This window comes from Mustela putorius, unplaced genomic scaffold, assembly GCF_011764305.1.
Source record: "Mustela putorius furo isolate JIRA1106 unplaced genomic scaffold, ASM1176430v1.1 tig00003909_pilon_pilon_pilon, whole genome shotgun sequence".
Lineage (NCBI taxonomy): Eukaryota > Metazoa > Chordata > Mammalia > Carnivora > Mustelidae > Mustela > Mustela putorius.
This window is the reverse complement of record NW_025422057.1, coordinates 2,555,199-2,571,266: the sequence shown is the minus strand read 5'-3', so window position 1 is coordinate 2,571,266 and position 16,068 is coordinate 2,555,199. Positions and strand designations below refer to the sequence as shown.

Genomic DNA, 16,068 nt, shown 5'->3' with positions numbered 1-16,068 from the left:
ATTCCCTGGGTGGGGGCGGGGGGGCTCCCACTCTGGTCATCCTAGCCTTGTGCTTGGTACAGCCGGTCCCCATGTTCACACGCGCACTGTCCCCTTTGAGTGCGTCAAAGACGTCATGCCAAGGTTTCCCCAACAAGAGGTCCGGGGTCAAAGCACCACCCGCCCCGAACAAGCCCTCCCGCCTCCCCAGCAGGTCCACAGAACCTCATTACCTTCCCCTTCACCGTGATGATGTGTGCAGACTCCACGCCCAACACTTCAGGAGAACGAAACAGCTACAGACAAAAACGCAACACGGCCTCACGGAGCACCGCGTAGCCGGCGGGGAGCGCACGTGAGAGAAACGCCTGAAGCGCCCTGCATCCCCCGAGTCCGCCCGCCTGAGGAGAAAGCAGCTCATCGTCCTCAACTTGGGGTGTCTCCTTCTCAGCAACATCTTTTACTCCTTTAGTTTGTATCAACATTTTACATGTTCACACTGGCTCTCAACAGCCTCATACTACACGCGGTCTTCTGTAATGCCCGTAATTCATCCGTTTTTACTGTGTATACTTCATTGAGTTAATATACCCAAACTGATCTATCCACTGTCCTATTGGACAGGGGGGTTGTTTCCGGCTTTATGCGAGCGAGCAATGCCACTTAGTCTAAGTTCTGTACACATTTCTTCGAGCATCTGTTAAGAGTCCCAGGAAGCAATCTTCTGGGTCACCCGGAACAGCCACCACCACTCTGAGCAGGTACCTGCTCTGCAAGTCACCGAGCCTCGAACGAGGTGGGCCTCGAACGAGAGGGGCGGACCCTTTCGCTCCACATTCTCGCCCGCACGTCCATCGTCAGCTTCCAGTGAGCAACCCGGCACACTGTTCAGACTCCGTCTCCTACGGATCATCTTTAAAGGGCTCGGGTTTGGCAAGCAGTTCCTTTTGGATCAGGGGAAGGGATACGTGGGTAGGACTCAAGTGGGGGGAGGTGGACTACGGCTAGAGGACAGAGGATGTCCCGTATCCTCCACACTGGAGCTTTGTTCCTATTTTTTTCTTGCTAATTCGATGCTTTAGGTTGATACCCTTAATTACTAGCAAGGCTTAACGTCCGTTTACATTTACTGGCTACTTTGGTTCCCTCTTCTCTGAACTGCCATTTTGCAGACTTTGTCCATGTATCTGCTACACTCCATTTGTATGTCACAAATGTCTTCCCTGCCTTATGGATCTTCTAAAACCGTAATGAGGAACTTCGATATGCAATGTGTCTTATGTACGTAGTCAACTGTATCCATTTTTTTCCCGTGTGGCTTTATTAGATTTTGTACTTTGCACACTTAGGGTCTTTAACCTTCCACCCACCTCCCAAGACTGATATGTGTGAGGGAGACATCTAGTCTTCTTTTTCCCCATAAGATGGCCAAACATCTTGGCACAGTTAGAGGACTCTGTGCTTCCCAAATGACCTGCTCTACCATCTCTGCAATGCATATACCCAAGTTTAAAGCCCACAGACTTACGGCACTGGTCTACTTCCCCACCCCTGGGCCAAGAGCACACTGTCGGAATTCTCGCAACTTTGTAATGTGTCTTGACGGCTGACGGTGACCTCTACCACCTGTTCTTCCATTCTTCCGCTTCTAAACTGGCTGCCTACACGTCTTTCTTCAATTCTGGGAAATTCTCAGCTACTGTCTTTTTAAAAGCCGTAAGTCTTTTCATTATCCTTTTCTTTTCTGTTCTCTAAATTCATTCCTTCTGGACTTCCTGACAGAACTTCCATTCTTAGGGGCGCCTGGGTGGCTCAGTGGGTTAAAGCCTCTGCCTTCAGCTCAGGTCATGATCTCAGGGTCCTGGGATCGAGCCCCACATCGGGCTCTCTGCTCAGTGGGGAGCCTGCTTCCTCCTCTCTCTCTGTCTGCCTGCCTACTTGTGATCTCTCGCTGTCAAATAAATAAAATATTTTTTAAAAATTAAAAAAATTAAAAAAAAAAAAAAAAAGAACTTCCATTCTTTCTTCTGACTCCCAATCACAATTTCGTATTTTCCAATTCATGCTGTTTTGGATGACTTCCCTGGACAAACCTAGTTCACCAGCTCTGTCCCTAACTCTGCCTCACTTCAATGATTGTACCATTCACTTTGATTGTATCCTTCACTTTTAGAAGGGCTTTTTTTGGGGGGGGTTGACCTTCCAATTCTTTTTTCACACTACCCTCTCATCATGGCTCTGTTTCTTCTATCTTAAATCTTATTATTTTTGAGGGCGAGAGAGCGAGAGAGAGTCCGTGAGGGGGAGGAGGGGTCGAAGGAGACGGGGAGAGATTATGTCAAGCAGATCCTCGCTGAGTGCAGAGCCCAGCACGGGACTCGATCTCACGACCTAAGTTGAAACTAAGTGTTATAGTGTCAGTCGCTTAACCCGCTGCATCACCCAGTGCCCCTGACTCTATTTCTTATTTGTTTTTGAAATTCAAAATAATTATCTTTATAGTGAACTTCATACAGTGAAGGTCTTTCAGAATCTTGGAGGTTTATATTCTGTTTGTTGTCCTTCCAGATGGGACCCCGGCCCCACAGTGGCTTATCTGTTTATGTCGTTATGTTGTTCTGATGGGACATCCTCCGTGCAGACGGCCTCAGCTCTGAATCCTGCGTGCCCTGGACGGTGGAGGTGTCCCCGAAGGATGATTCTGCATCTGCCACTGTCCAAGGCCTTAAAGGACTTCAAGAGCCTGTATCTATTTTTATGTTCATGCTTTCTTTTTGGTTCTTGTAGCACTGGGACAGAACAAACATGGCGCCCACATCCGTGTATGGCCTGGTATTTTAATTTCTAATCCCCTTAAGGTACAAGCAGTTCTCCCAGGCTCAGAACTTTTTGCAAGGGTCCAGATTCTGGCTCCCATGCCTCCACGGGTCAAAGTCACATCTGCCTCTGGGCATTAGGAGTTCGCCCCCTTGCCCTCGGGCCCCTCCCCGCCCCATGCCAGGAGCAGCCCCAACAAAGGAGGACCTCACCACGGCCACCAGGATGTGTGTGCACGCACAGACCGCCCGTGTACCTGGCAGCGCCGTCCACCCACAGAAGGCAGCACGCACGTGGGTGCAGCCGAGCGGCTCCGAGCGAGTCTACGTGACGTTTTCCTTAAAGTGCTTCTGACCCACGGCACCATCTCCTCGCAGTTTCACTCACTCTATTTAGAGAGAACGAAGCACTCATTTCATTTTTCTAGTCATCTCAAGGCTCTGTGTTCCTTCAGAGCCTGCAAATGAAATCCATAACACAGTTTTAAAAAAAGAGAAAAAACCACACTATGTTCCTGGTTCCTGCACTCTAAAGACATTCACCGTCAGAAGCTAAATCCAGGGGAACTTGGGTGGCTCAGTGGGTTAAAGCCTCTGCCTTCGGCTCAGGTCATGATCCCGGGGTCCTGGGATCGAGCCCCACATCGGGCTCTCTGCTCAGCGGGGAGCCTGCTTCCTCCTCTCTCTCTGCCTGCCTCTCTGCCTACTTGAAGACAGTGTACACAAGTCGATCCAAACGCCTCTGTTCTGGGATTCGCCTTTGGCTGTCCTGACACAGCCAGGCCCTTCTCCTGGCCAGAGCATTCCTCTGGTCAGTCATCCAGCACTGAGCCTTGGCCAAGGAGCTGCCCCTGCATCTGGGCGAGGCGGCCGTGAAGACCCAGGCCCCGCTGCGGGTGAGAGCCGCTCGCTACGCCCAGGGCGGGACAGGGAAGCCGTGAGCACGCGGACCGGCCAGGAGACGCAGAGAGCACCGCGAGCCTGCCCACAACCACGGGGGCCCCGACTCCTTATCTCTCAACGGATGGAGCTGAACAAACTCAAGGATCCTTGACAAACCTGGGCCAAACGGACAGGCGTGATCTGATTCTCACAGAAGCGGTGACGTTTCCCTTGGTTCCATCGGGTGGCGTTTTCTCGTCTCAGGCTAAGAAGAAAGGACCGACAAGCACGAGCTTCTGCAGAAACGGGACACAAAGGGCAAACGCGCTGCACCTCGGCCTTCTCTCCTCTGTGTCAGGACGTCACATTTTCATCCCCGCCTCGGCTGCCGCCCAGGCAGCGGGGCGCGAGCACGGCAGCATCCGCCGCGGGCCGCAGGCCGGGGACAAGGGCGGACCGTGCGCGCCAGCTCCTGGGCCACTCCTGAGCCGCTCCTGGGCGGCTCCTGCCTCGGGGCTTTGCCGACAGGTGTCGTGGAGGCAGGAAGCAATCACGGGTAAGACAGAGAGGCAAACACAGCAAGTATTTTAAAGGTCACCCATTTGAGATCAAAAGTGCGAAGAAAACAAGTGTATCCATTCAGAATCAGAATGTTCCCCCATGGGCTGGCCCGGATGGCCCTGTGGGGACGCCAGGCGGCGGGCATGGCCCAAAGCCCGGACGCCCCGGCCTGGATTTCTGCTCCCGCCTCTCCCCGCAGTGGTGAGACAGCGCATCCCGGCGCCAACAAGCGAGCAGCACAGAGGCGGGGAGACGGCTCCCTTCGCGCCTGCCCCCCGTCCCCCAGCCCTCGTGAACGGGCTGCTACCCAGAGTCCGCTTGTTGCGGGGCAGTGGGGGGCGGTGTGTGTGTCTATAAAGCCAAACACCTGCTTCGTGCGCTGGCCTCCGAGCGGCAGTTCGCTGGCAGCCCTGGGCAGCGAACTGCCCCGAACAGCCCTGAGCGGCAGTTCGCTGGGTCAGGTCCTGACATGCAGGTCGCCCCGATAACACAGCGAACCACCAGAGCGCGACACAGAAGGGCCTGACTGTCTCCCAGGCTAATGCCAGGCGGCTCCGAGCTGGGCCAGGGGCTGTCCACCCTCCCGAACACCGAGCACGCTGGCCTCAACCTGGAGACCCAGAGGCCCGTGCTTCCAACAGCAATCTTTCTCTTTTTTCCCCCCAGGTGGACTTGTCCTCTTTAGATAATTAAACCCAAAAGGGTCTAGTCAGAGAGGGACCTAGGGACTCGCACAGGGAGTTTAACTGGCTTCAAGCACACTAAGGGAGGAAGAGCAGAAAAGCCCCGTGGGGGAGGGCGAGGCAACCAGACACTCCCTCCCCAACAGCCTCAGCCTCCCCCAGGCCAGGAGCCCAGGCCACTCACAGAGCTGGGACCACGGGGACAAGTCTGCAGGAGCTGGCACCCTGGAGGGAGGGGCAGAGAGAGAGATGCTCCCGCTCCGGCCGGCCTGTCCCCTTACCCCCGCGTCCAGGTCAGAAACCAGAAGCCGAGGAGTCCCCACAACGCAGAGCAGAGCAGAGGCAGGGAAGGTTGCTAAGGAGGAACAGGCAGTTGCGAGGGCTCCTGTGCCGGGAGCTTGGATGTCAGAGACCAGACACTCCTGACAGCCAGCATCTCCACCTCAGCCAAGGAAGGAAATCTGTCCTTCCTGGAGTTTTCTGCCTTACTACCCCCTCAGCCCACCGGAGCTTCGCTCGGTTGCTTGGAGAGCTCGCAAAGCCCTGCCAGGTTTCACTTAATGGGTCAGAATCCGCAGAGGACGGCGTGGTCTCCACCCTCCCCGCGGCTGCCGCGGACCCCGTGCCGGGCCGGCCGAGCCAACCCGAGCAAGGAAGCGGGGGGCAGGGCTGGGCCCCGAGGAGCGAGCACCTGTGAGGGACGGGGGTCCGCGCGCGGCCGGCGGCACTGCTTCTGGGCTCGGGGCCCCCGTGGGGCAGCACAGAGCAGTGGGGCAGACACCCCGGAGCCAGAGCACCACACCTCACCCCAAGGACGGGGACGGTCTTCCTGCAGGTGTCAGTCACCTGAGCAGGACACAGCAGAGCTCAGAGGAGGCGGCTCTGCCCCGGCAGGGACCTTGCAGCAGCCGAAGCTGTGGTCCCCGCACAGGCAGCCGGCGCAGACCTACAGAGAGGGGACCACGCGCCAACCTGGAAATGAGGCGGGGAGGCCAGCTAAGAAAGGCCCCGCACACCTGTGAAGCCAAGACTCCGCACTCACGAGAAACGGTTCATGTTCAAAATGAGGAAAAGCTCAGGAGAGAGAGCAGGTGCTCGGGCACGAAGCTGAGAGCGCGTGAAGATTCAGGGCAGGACCCGCCCGTCGGATGAGGTCCTGCTCAGTCAGAAGCACGCCAGGAAACCAGGTGCAAGCGAGGTGATGGGGGAGCAGGGTGGTGATGGGGAGCACAAAGAGGTGATGAGGAGGCACCGAGGGACGTTATAGTGAGAGCAGCACCAAAGCAGCCGAGACTCACTGGCAGGTTTCCCGTTAGGGCTCCACAGACCCCTCAATACAAACTTTGCTTCTCTTTGACCCCAGGTCCCCACCCTGGGTCCGCTCTAGGAAAACGGTACAGGACAGGGCACACTCACGCACACGAGTGCACATTTGTGAATGGAGCCGTGTATCTAATAAAGTCTTCTGGAATTTGGAATTGCTGCCCATCTGTGATTTACTGTTAAGCACCTCTCCCTGGGATCTCACAGTTCTAAAAATACTATTTGCTTTTTATTTAACACTGAACCTTTTGATGTTCCAGAATACAAAAATGGTGTCTTATTATTTTAAAAGCTTAGGAGAGAAACTAGCCATATTATTAGAAAAAGAAGATATATGCAGCTATAGTCTGTTCAAATATCAAGAGGTGTGACTTTTCAAATTCACATTTCAATCTTTATTTACATAAGACTTTTAGAAACAGTGGGTGTAAATATTAAATCACCCAAGCCTGGGTGAAATTTTATTGAGAATAACTACAGATAAAGGGAAACTGATTTTTTAAAGTCGGTTTCTGAAATTTAGATGAAAAGAATATCGAGCACTAAGGGAAAAAATGATGTATTTACCTATCAATATAGGTTCTCTGCTCACAGATTCATTTCCTATGGAACAGAACAGAGGCAAGCTTGGGGAGTTACAAAGGGAGGAAAAATCCTAATCAAATAGAAACTGTTGTTCAAACAGAATATTAGCTAAAATGATCCAATCAGTTGCTTGAGCCAAATTTTTTTTCTTTAAGCCATTCATGCCAGAACATAGCATCTCAGAGCATTAAGAATCCATATGACGTTCCAAGTGAGTTAGAGTTAGTCACTCATAATGGGGCTGCCTTTCTCAAGGTAAACCTTATGTAATTGTATTCCTGGGCATGTGTGCCTGTTATAGGAATCGACCTAAAATACAGTAAGTTCTAATTACCAGATCTCTGACTTTACTATTGTTCAGGATTATAGCACAGAATGCAGCAGCAGAAATTCTCCTGAAAATAAGAGTATGAAAAGCACACCTTCACAGAATGAGTTGGACACTAAGCTTTGTTTTCCTATTTCTACAATGACTTCAGACGATCGGCAGTTCACGTGGGTCATAACTGACACAGCGCTAGGTCTTCAGTTAAAACAAAATCCGTGCCTCTCACTGTAAAACATGTAAAACCCGGCAGCCTGCGGTATGCCCATTTAAAATCTTACAGTGGATCAACCCAATCTTTTGCTGACCAAAACAGAGCAATACAATTCTCTAAACCCTGCAGAGGGAAATCTAAGAAACACTCACGTGTACAGAGTACACACCCCAGTTTCTACACACACACACACACACACACACACTCTTCTCGTGGTTTCTATGTGGCAATTAAATGTAATTCTATTTTATTCCAATATTAACATTCTAAGTCTAAAATACAAAAAAAAAAAAAAAACCACACAAGAATTACAGAGGTTACCAAGGACATTAATTTGTTTTTAGAATAAGCGCAAAATTAATAACAATTGTACTATTATGCTTGTGTGTACTTTACGGTACTCTGCCCAACAAAGGAAACTGAGATTCTGACCAGCCATTATAGACCCCTTTATGTTGAATTAACAGTGTGAACACTGCATTTCTCCTTTCTCCTCCTGAAATCTGCAGTTTCTGTGAAGTTTATGGGAACACCAAAGAAAGTTTAACCAGGAAAGAAGAAAAAAATGTCCATTCCTATTCCTATTTTTATAATTAACTGAGGTCAGGGCTTTGCTCCAAGATGCCCTCAAATGATCTCTTTAACTGTATCCGGTGGCCTGTTCCCTTCCCTGAACCCTGTGTTGAGAAAAGATTTTAAGTGCATTTTCATTTCTATTTCCAATCTGAAGCTGGAAACAAATCAGTTTGCACCCCAGCAGAAGCCAAGAAAAGCTTAAATCAATCTGCACCTTTTTATTTATATCCCTCATTCCTTAGAAAGGTAATTGCCGTTTTTATTAACGTTGTTTTATGGATCTAATATTTACGAACAAGTCTGTCTTTTATGTCACACAAGAAGGTTAATGCACTTACAGACTCCCCCGCAATACATCTCGGGCAAGGCTGGGCCGAGCTCCCTCCACCGTTGAGAGGAATCTAGTCAACAAATCAGAGCCGCAGACGCATCAGTACAGACACTATTTACACTTTTTATTAAAATATTCAAGTGGGTCACAGCTGGCTTGGTGGGAACAGGAACCTACCCCGACACGTGGCCGCCCCTCACCACTCCAGGACACCGGGGCGCTGAGGTTTGTGGGGGGGCAGGCCCACTCCGGCCCGGCTGCCTCTCCTCTCCTGCATGCCCGTTTCTGAAAGACACGAAACATCACTTGAGGTGGCTCCAGGAGCACGGGACACTAATTGGATTTGCCTTCCGTGAACTTCGGCAGCAAACACAGACCCCTGCAGAGTTGCATGAGTTTATAGGATGTCTGAGGGGTGATTTTAAACGTCATCTTTCAGGAACACATTCCATCAATTACATTTAACTTCATTATTTCTAGCACTGTTTGGTGTTTACTTGGCTTTATGGATTTAAAATAGACATTTTAAACAACTTTGGTTAAAACTCTTCTAATAAACTCTTATGACTGGTTTATTGATATTGAAAATATACAAAATCTATCAATTTTGATCTGGAAACTAGTTACATGCTTTAACACATTTTGCCTAGTTCCAAGTTCCATACTTTCTTAATACAATATGAATAATTCACAGGAGGATAATCCTTTGTTTCATTGACACTGAAGAGCAAATTAATTTTACTTATTTTCAGGTTGTACACATGCTCTGTAAGTGACAGCCTTCGGGAAAGTTAGCATTTGGCTTTTGCTTCCCCATGAACTAAAAAGATAAATCACAAAAGCAATCCTCAAACACTAAAGGAAAAAAAAAATTCACTCTCAAAATCCCAAGACTTTGTGCATTTTCTGTACAACTTTGCGTTCAGCAACACAAAGTTGAGAACCAGGAAGAGTTTTGCAAAGGGTGGTGAAGTCCATGCCTTACCCCCAGGGCCAGCCTGCAAACTCTGCTGCTGGACAGCTCCCACCAGGTCAGAAAACAAAGCCCTCACACCCCCACCCTCTGCTTCTCTGGTCTCTTGCAAACCATCATCATGGTTCCCACCCGATTTGCCTCTCATCTGTACTATTACTTGTACTTTCTAAACTGACTTTTTTTTTTTAAACTTAATGGATTCATTCAATACAGAAGCCTTATATCATGGGTTTGGAGTGCTAGATTTACTGTTCTCTAACATGCCTTAAAAGATTACAGGGAAATTTTGAAATTAAACCAGAAAATGCTGAACTCTGAGCCCCTCAGCCCACAGAGAAGAATTTCTTGGGTGAGTGCTTGATCTCTGGATGGTGAAGACAAGACTGGCTACACAGTCACTGACTTCTGTATGGTTCCCCAAATGAAACTACAAATTCTACATCAAACCACACCCTGGGCATAATGAAGCCAGAGAATGTGAAATATGAGGAAAAGGGTAAGAGAAAAGCCACTGGATCCTGGTGTGGGCTCCTTAGGCCCCCACCTCACACGTGCTGTCACAAGCTCCAGGGAGCCAGGGCAGAAGGAAAGACCACAGGACAGAGAGGAGCACCGAGAAGGATGAGAAGTCCACATGAACATGAAGACGTTCTGACGTGCCCGAGCGCCTGCATCAGCCCACACGCAGCCTTAAGGGGACAGACACCATTTACAGAGGCATTTCCAGGAAGACAACAGGCAAAAGGGGAAGGGAGAAGCACCCTTTGGCACCTGAGTGGTGAAGCTAAAAGAGGAAGAGGAAAAGCGTGGGGTTGTAGGAGTAAAGAGGAAATAGCATCAGATTCACCCCAGCCCATCCTCACCAAAGCCAAGCAGCCAACAGCTACCACGGCGTCACCTGCACCAAACAAAGAGGCTGCTGCCAGACTTGCGATCTTTCACCAGAGAAACATCCTCCTGAAAACCACCGCAAGTCAAAAGAAAATTGGAATTTACACTCCCAAAACATAATTAAACATATTCAAACATTTGAGGGTATGACAAACCACCCTGAATTAGAAATGCAGAATTAAAAACAGAAAAGGACAAAAACGGAGAGAGCAAGGGATTGGTAAGTTGGACTCAGGATAGTAATGGAAAAAAATAAAATCACCTCAGGAGTAAGGAACCGATTACAGAGCATCCAAGAAGAATAAATTCAAACAAAACTAACAAAGGGCACGGAGGAAAGACAGGATCACAACCAAGAGGAGGACAGCAACAGAAAGATTGGAAAAGGGGAGGAGAGCAAAACAATACAGCAAAGCTAACATTTAACTCTGTAAGAAAACTCCCAGAATAGAAAAAGGCCCAAATCTTCAAAGGAAAGGGCTCACAGCGTACCTGGGAAAAGGACTCAGAAGCATCAACTCTGAAATGCCTCCCGATGAAACAAGGGATTTCAAAGGAAAAGACAAAGTCCTCAGGGCCCGAGGGCAACAACCAATGACTATGCAATGACTATGGCAGGCGATTTCTCAGAACCAACACACATGCACCCCAACGAGGCAGCAACATTTTTTTTTAATTCAATTAAAGTATGAACCAAGACTTTAAAATCCAGCCATCCTTCAATTACCAAGCCCACAGAAATGCAGTCTTTGACAGCGTGACTCTGGAGAGGAGGACACCCAGCCAACCTTTCTGGAGGACTCTACGGGAGGGTAAGCTTCACCTGCCCCGGTGATGACTGCTACAGCAGAAGGATTTAGGAGACACACATAAAAATACTTAGATGTACACATTAGGCCGGAATAAAGGTGCACTGAAGCTGAAAGACCCATGTGCAAATATGACACACAGTGACAAAACAGAAGTAATTCAACTAAAAAATGTGAGATGAAGGAAGAGGTAAAGAGTGAAAACTGTGAGTAACGCACAGGTGATTACCGTATATGCAACAGGTGTGCACGAAAGCATGTGAGAAAAAACCAAATCAGACAATAAAGAGTTCAACAAAAACAGGTTACTAAGGACACAGAAATAGGTTTAAATACAAAGGTATTGACTAGAAAATACAAATCTCTCTAAATCCAAAATAAAAAATATAAAAGTGAAGACTACAGATCTTATAAAGGAATTGCAAATACAACAAAATACGCAATATACAGTAGAGTCCATACCCTGATAACATAGAAAAGACATTTTCCTCAAGAATCTCTAGCACATTCCCTACAAATGGTCATATATTAGGTCACAAAGAAAACATCAACCATTTCCATAATGGTTTAAATATCCACTTGGATATTTAAAATATCTATTGTTGACATAAATACAAACTAAAAGTATAGAATTTTAAAAAATAATTACACAGAAAGCACAGAATCTATGGGATGCATTTAAAGCAGTAATCAGAGAAAAATTCATAATAACATTTTTATCAATAAAAATGAAAAAAAAAGACATTAATCAACCAACATGCCTTAGCTTGTTAGTACCCCAAAACAAAATGCAAGAAAACATGGAAGGAAAAGCTGACTAATGAGGGGAGGTTTTCTACTAAAAACAGCAAAGCTAACTAGTAATTAATTCTAAGTCTAATGGCTTTTTGCAGGGCTGGGGGACGGGAATTAACAAAGTAGACAATCTACCAGCTACTTGATCAGGAAAAAAGGGGAGAAAAAACAAATGAGGAGAATAAGAAATGACACAGGGTAAGTGACCAGTGAAACAAGAAATTTTAAAAATCCGAAGAGACTCCTTTGTAGACCTCCATGCAAACAGACTCAAGCATGTTGCTGGCAGGGACAGCTCCCCAAGGAAGCTCAGATGGCCATGACCGAGACTGACCCCACCGTAGTCAGAGAGCCAAACCGGATGAAAGTCAGAGAAGACAAAGTTTGCCAAGGAGGCACCTCCCCAGGAGCATCAGGCCAGAGAGCTTCACGGGGTTCTACCAAACGCTGAAGACCAGAGAGTTCCAGTGCCCTACGTAAACTGCTCCAGAGCACGGACGGGGATGGAGAAGTCCCCAAGTCCTTTTACGAAGTAAGAGTAATACTGATACACCAGGTAGAAAAGAACAAAGAAAGAAAACCATGACCAGTGTCCCTCATGGATATCAATGCACAAATATTAAATAAAACATTAACAAACAGAATCTAACACCACAGGAAGAAGCCACATACCATGACCAAGTACGATTTTTTCTAGAAATGAAAGTTGGGTTCAATATTGGGAAATCCGGTATCATTCCTTGTATTAATAAACCTAAGAAAAAGATGTATGATGATACCAGTATCAGTATGTATCAGTATCATACTGATGATACTGAAAAATGCTTAAAACTTAAAACCCATTTATAAAAATTACAGGAAACAGAAATTGAGAGTTATATTCTTAACATGATAAAATATACATACTTTATTCCTAATGAGAGTATCTTATTTAATGGGAAAAGACTAGTGGCATTTCCACTAAAACCAAGGCGAGGATGTCCAGTCTCCATTTCTGCTTACGACCACCCTACCCTAGAGGCATTACATTACCCTAAATAATTACGAAAGATAAATCAAATGGAGGCATAAGAATGGGCTAGGAAGTAAAACTATCACTGTTTGCAGATGTCATAATATGCATCTGGACACCCCCCAGAGAATCAATGACAAAACTAACCCAAACAATGAAAGAATCAATTGACTAGTAGGACACAAAGTTAATATTAAAAATTGCCTTGAAATATAAAATAACAAGTAGTTAGAGAACATCCCAATTCAGATCATTATAACAAGGAAGAATGAATGTTTAGGAATAACTTTAATAGGAACTGCACTCAACCTGTACAAGGGGGATGTAAAACATTCTTGCAAGACATGAAGGTAGAAATGAACAAATGAAAAAGCATCTCCTATTGTTGGTTAGGATGACTGAACATTAGAAAGAGGACAGTTGCCCCTAGGTAAATTTATCAAGTCAATGCAATGCCAGTAAAAACACCAACAGACTACGGTGTAGACTTGCATGGGTTGGTAATAAGGGTCATATGGAAAAACAAACACGCAAGAATGGCCAAGAAAGGGGCGCCCGGGTGGCTCAGTGGGTGAAGCCTCTGCCTTCGGCTCAGGTCATGATCTCAGGGTCCTGGGATCGAGCCCCGCATCGGGCTCTCTGCTCAGCGGGGAGCCTGCTTCCCTTCCTCTCCCTCTGCTGCCTCTCTGCCTTCTTGTGATCTCTGTCTGTCAAATAAGTAAATAAAATCTTAAAAAAAAAAAAAAAAAGAATGCCCAAGAAAACCCTGAGGGGAAAATCAGAATCTATGGGATGCCTTTAAAGCAGTAATCAGAGAAAAATTCATTAGACTAATATTTTTATCAATAAAAATGAAAGAATAAAATTAAAACTACTGGACACAAAACCGTATATAAAGACTCTACTTTTAAAAAGGGTTAAAAGGGTAGAGCCGGTGACGGACAAATGGGACTGAATACAAAGTGCAGAGATAAGCCTGACTGCACACAGAACTCTGCCACCACACGTCGCTGGGCTAAAGACGGGCCTTTTACTACATGGTGCCGGGACAACGGGGTAGCTGTTTGAAAAAAAGATGAAATCAGATGTGTGTTTTGTATCATATATATGAACGAACCTCAGGTGGACTAAGGGCCTAAAAATGTAAGAAAATGAAACCACAGAATTCCTAGGAGAAAACGGGCGAGCTGTTCGTACAGACAGACTTTCTCACTGTGACTCCATACCCAGAAGCAATGAAACAAACACGGATGAATTGGACTACATAAAAATAAAAATGTCGGCAGGGCAAAATGGAACAAAACAAAGCAAACGGTGCCCTCGACTGCACAGAATGTAAGTGACAAACTGGAGGAAGTCTTTTCAGCCTATACCACAGGAAAAGGGCCACTCCCCTTAATATATGAAACTCTCCTGGAAAATGAGGGACAAAGAACCAAACACACAAAAGAAACATGGAAAAAAGCCATGAAGAGACAATTCACAAGAAGTTTACAAGTCCATGCTCACTCACACGTAGAGGAGAGCAAGCGAGAAGACCGCACATGGCACTCGGCATCTACCAGACCGGCCACGGCCGAGATGGGAAGCGGACTCTGTTGGAGGCTGTACGGAAACGGGCTATCCTGCACTGCAAATTGTGCAGGAAACCGGTGCTACCTAACAAAAGCTATAAACAGACTTTTTAACCCAGAAATTACACCTATAGGAACTTACCCAATAGGCACACCTCAGACAATATGAGAAAAAAGGCAGCACAGGGTTATTCACTGTAGCCCTAGTTAAGCTGGAAGATCCCAGAAACCACCTAAGTAGGCACAGGCACAAGAGCAGCTGGAGAAGCACCTGGAGAAGCAGCTGGAGAAGAACCTGGAGAAGCAGCTGGAGAAGCAGCTGGAGAAGCACCTGGAGAAGAACCTGGAGAAGCAGCTGGAGAAGCAGCTGGAGAAGCACGGCACAGCTCAGCAGCGTGGCTCCAGACAGCTATAAAAACCAGGGGAAGACCTGCGCGGACCAGCTTGTGGTGATTCCCAAGATTTACAGCGACGGGAAAAAGTGCAGAAGAAGAAGAGAATGCAAGAAGGGGGTTGAGCTTCTGCCTGGGCCAGAGGTGCCAGACACCTGCCGGGGCAGAAGCAGGAGTCTGGCGGAGCCTCCGGTCCCCAAGGCCACCAATCTGAGCATCTGCCAGTGGATGTGGGAACACTGCGGCCAGGGATTTCCAGATTTTCACATTTACCTCAGCTCACTTCCCCACAGATTGACAGCCTGGAATCCTAAGGAAGACCAAGACTCCTAACAGTCAGCCAAGTTCCTCAGTTCTTTAATTTGCATTAGAAACACAGCTTTTGGCTTTAACAACGGGGAGGAGTCAAGATGGTGGAGAAGTAGCAGCTGAGATGCCATCAGGTCAGAGATGAGCTAGACAGTTATCAAACCATTGCGAACACCTACAAATCCAACAGGACACCGAAGAGAAGAGGAGCAGCAATTCTAGAAACAGAAAATCAACCACTTTCTGAAAGGTAGGACCGGCGGAGAAGTGAATCCAAAGCGACGGAAGATAGACCACGGACGGAGAGACTGGCTCCCAGCAAGCGGCGGAGCAACGGAGCACAAAATCTGAACTTTTTTTTTTTTTTATTTATCAGAGAGAGGGGGGGAGAGAGCGAGAGAGGGGGAGAGGCAGACAGAATGGCAGGCAGAGGCAGAGGGAGAAGCAGGCTCCCTGCTGAGCAAGGAGCCCGATGTGGGACTCGATCCCAGGACGCTGGGATCATGACCTGAGCCGAAGGCAGCTGCTTAACCAACTGAGCCACCCAGGCATCCCCAAAATCTGAACTTTTAAAAGTCTGCTCCACGGAGGGACATCGCTCCAGAGGCTAAACCGAGGTGAAGCCCACACAGGGACAGCATGGCCTCAGGTCCTGCAGGGTCACAGCAGAATCGGGGGTGTCTGAGTGTTGCAGAGCTCGCAGGTATTAAAGGGGGGAAGCCGGCTACAGAGACGGAGCCGAGGAGTGAGCGCTCAGCTTGGGCTTACCTTGAACTCTGATCCGTGGCACAGTCAGACCACTGTTCTTTGAGCAGGGACCCCACAAGTGGTGGATCCAGGGACATCCCCCTGCAAGAGCAGCAGGGATCTGCTGGGTTTGGAGACAGGGCTGTGTGTCAGAGACAGAGACACAGGTCACGGGCTGGGGGAGCTCGGAGCGCGGCCAGAGGCCAGGGAGACGGGAGTGACTGAGTGCTTTTCTCCAACGGTGCACTGAGGGGTGGGGCCCTGAGCTTTCTACTCCTCCAGGCCAGA

The 16,068-nt window shown here is 47.9% G+C and overlaps 1 protein-coding gene across 8 annotated transcripts in view; it reads right to left on the bottom strand.

The window, feature by feature from the left end:
• CUNH10orf143 (chromosome unknown C10orf143 homolog) overlaps nt 1-16,068 on the bottom strand; it is a 55,941-nt gene that overhangs the window by 19,937 nt on the left and 19,936 nt on the right. For 2 of the 8 annotated variants that reach the window (XM_045068511.1, XM_045068507.1), the window contains exon 2: nt 8,453-8,560. The exons of 2 other annotated variants lie outside the window; for them this stretch is intronic. In XM_045068511.1, coding sequence (XP_044924446.1) covers nt 8,453-8,560 — 108 coding nt within the window. Of the gene's footprint in view, nt 1-3,052; nt 3,185-3,854; nt 3,974-8,282; nt 8,346-8,452; nt 8,561-16,068 lie in introns of those variants that run through there. 4 more of the 8 variants (XR_006603132.1, XR_006603131.1, XM_045068510.1 and 1 more) reach the window with 4 other exon arrangements.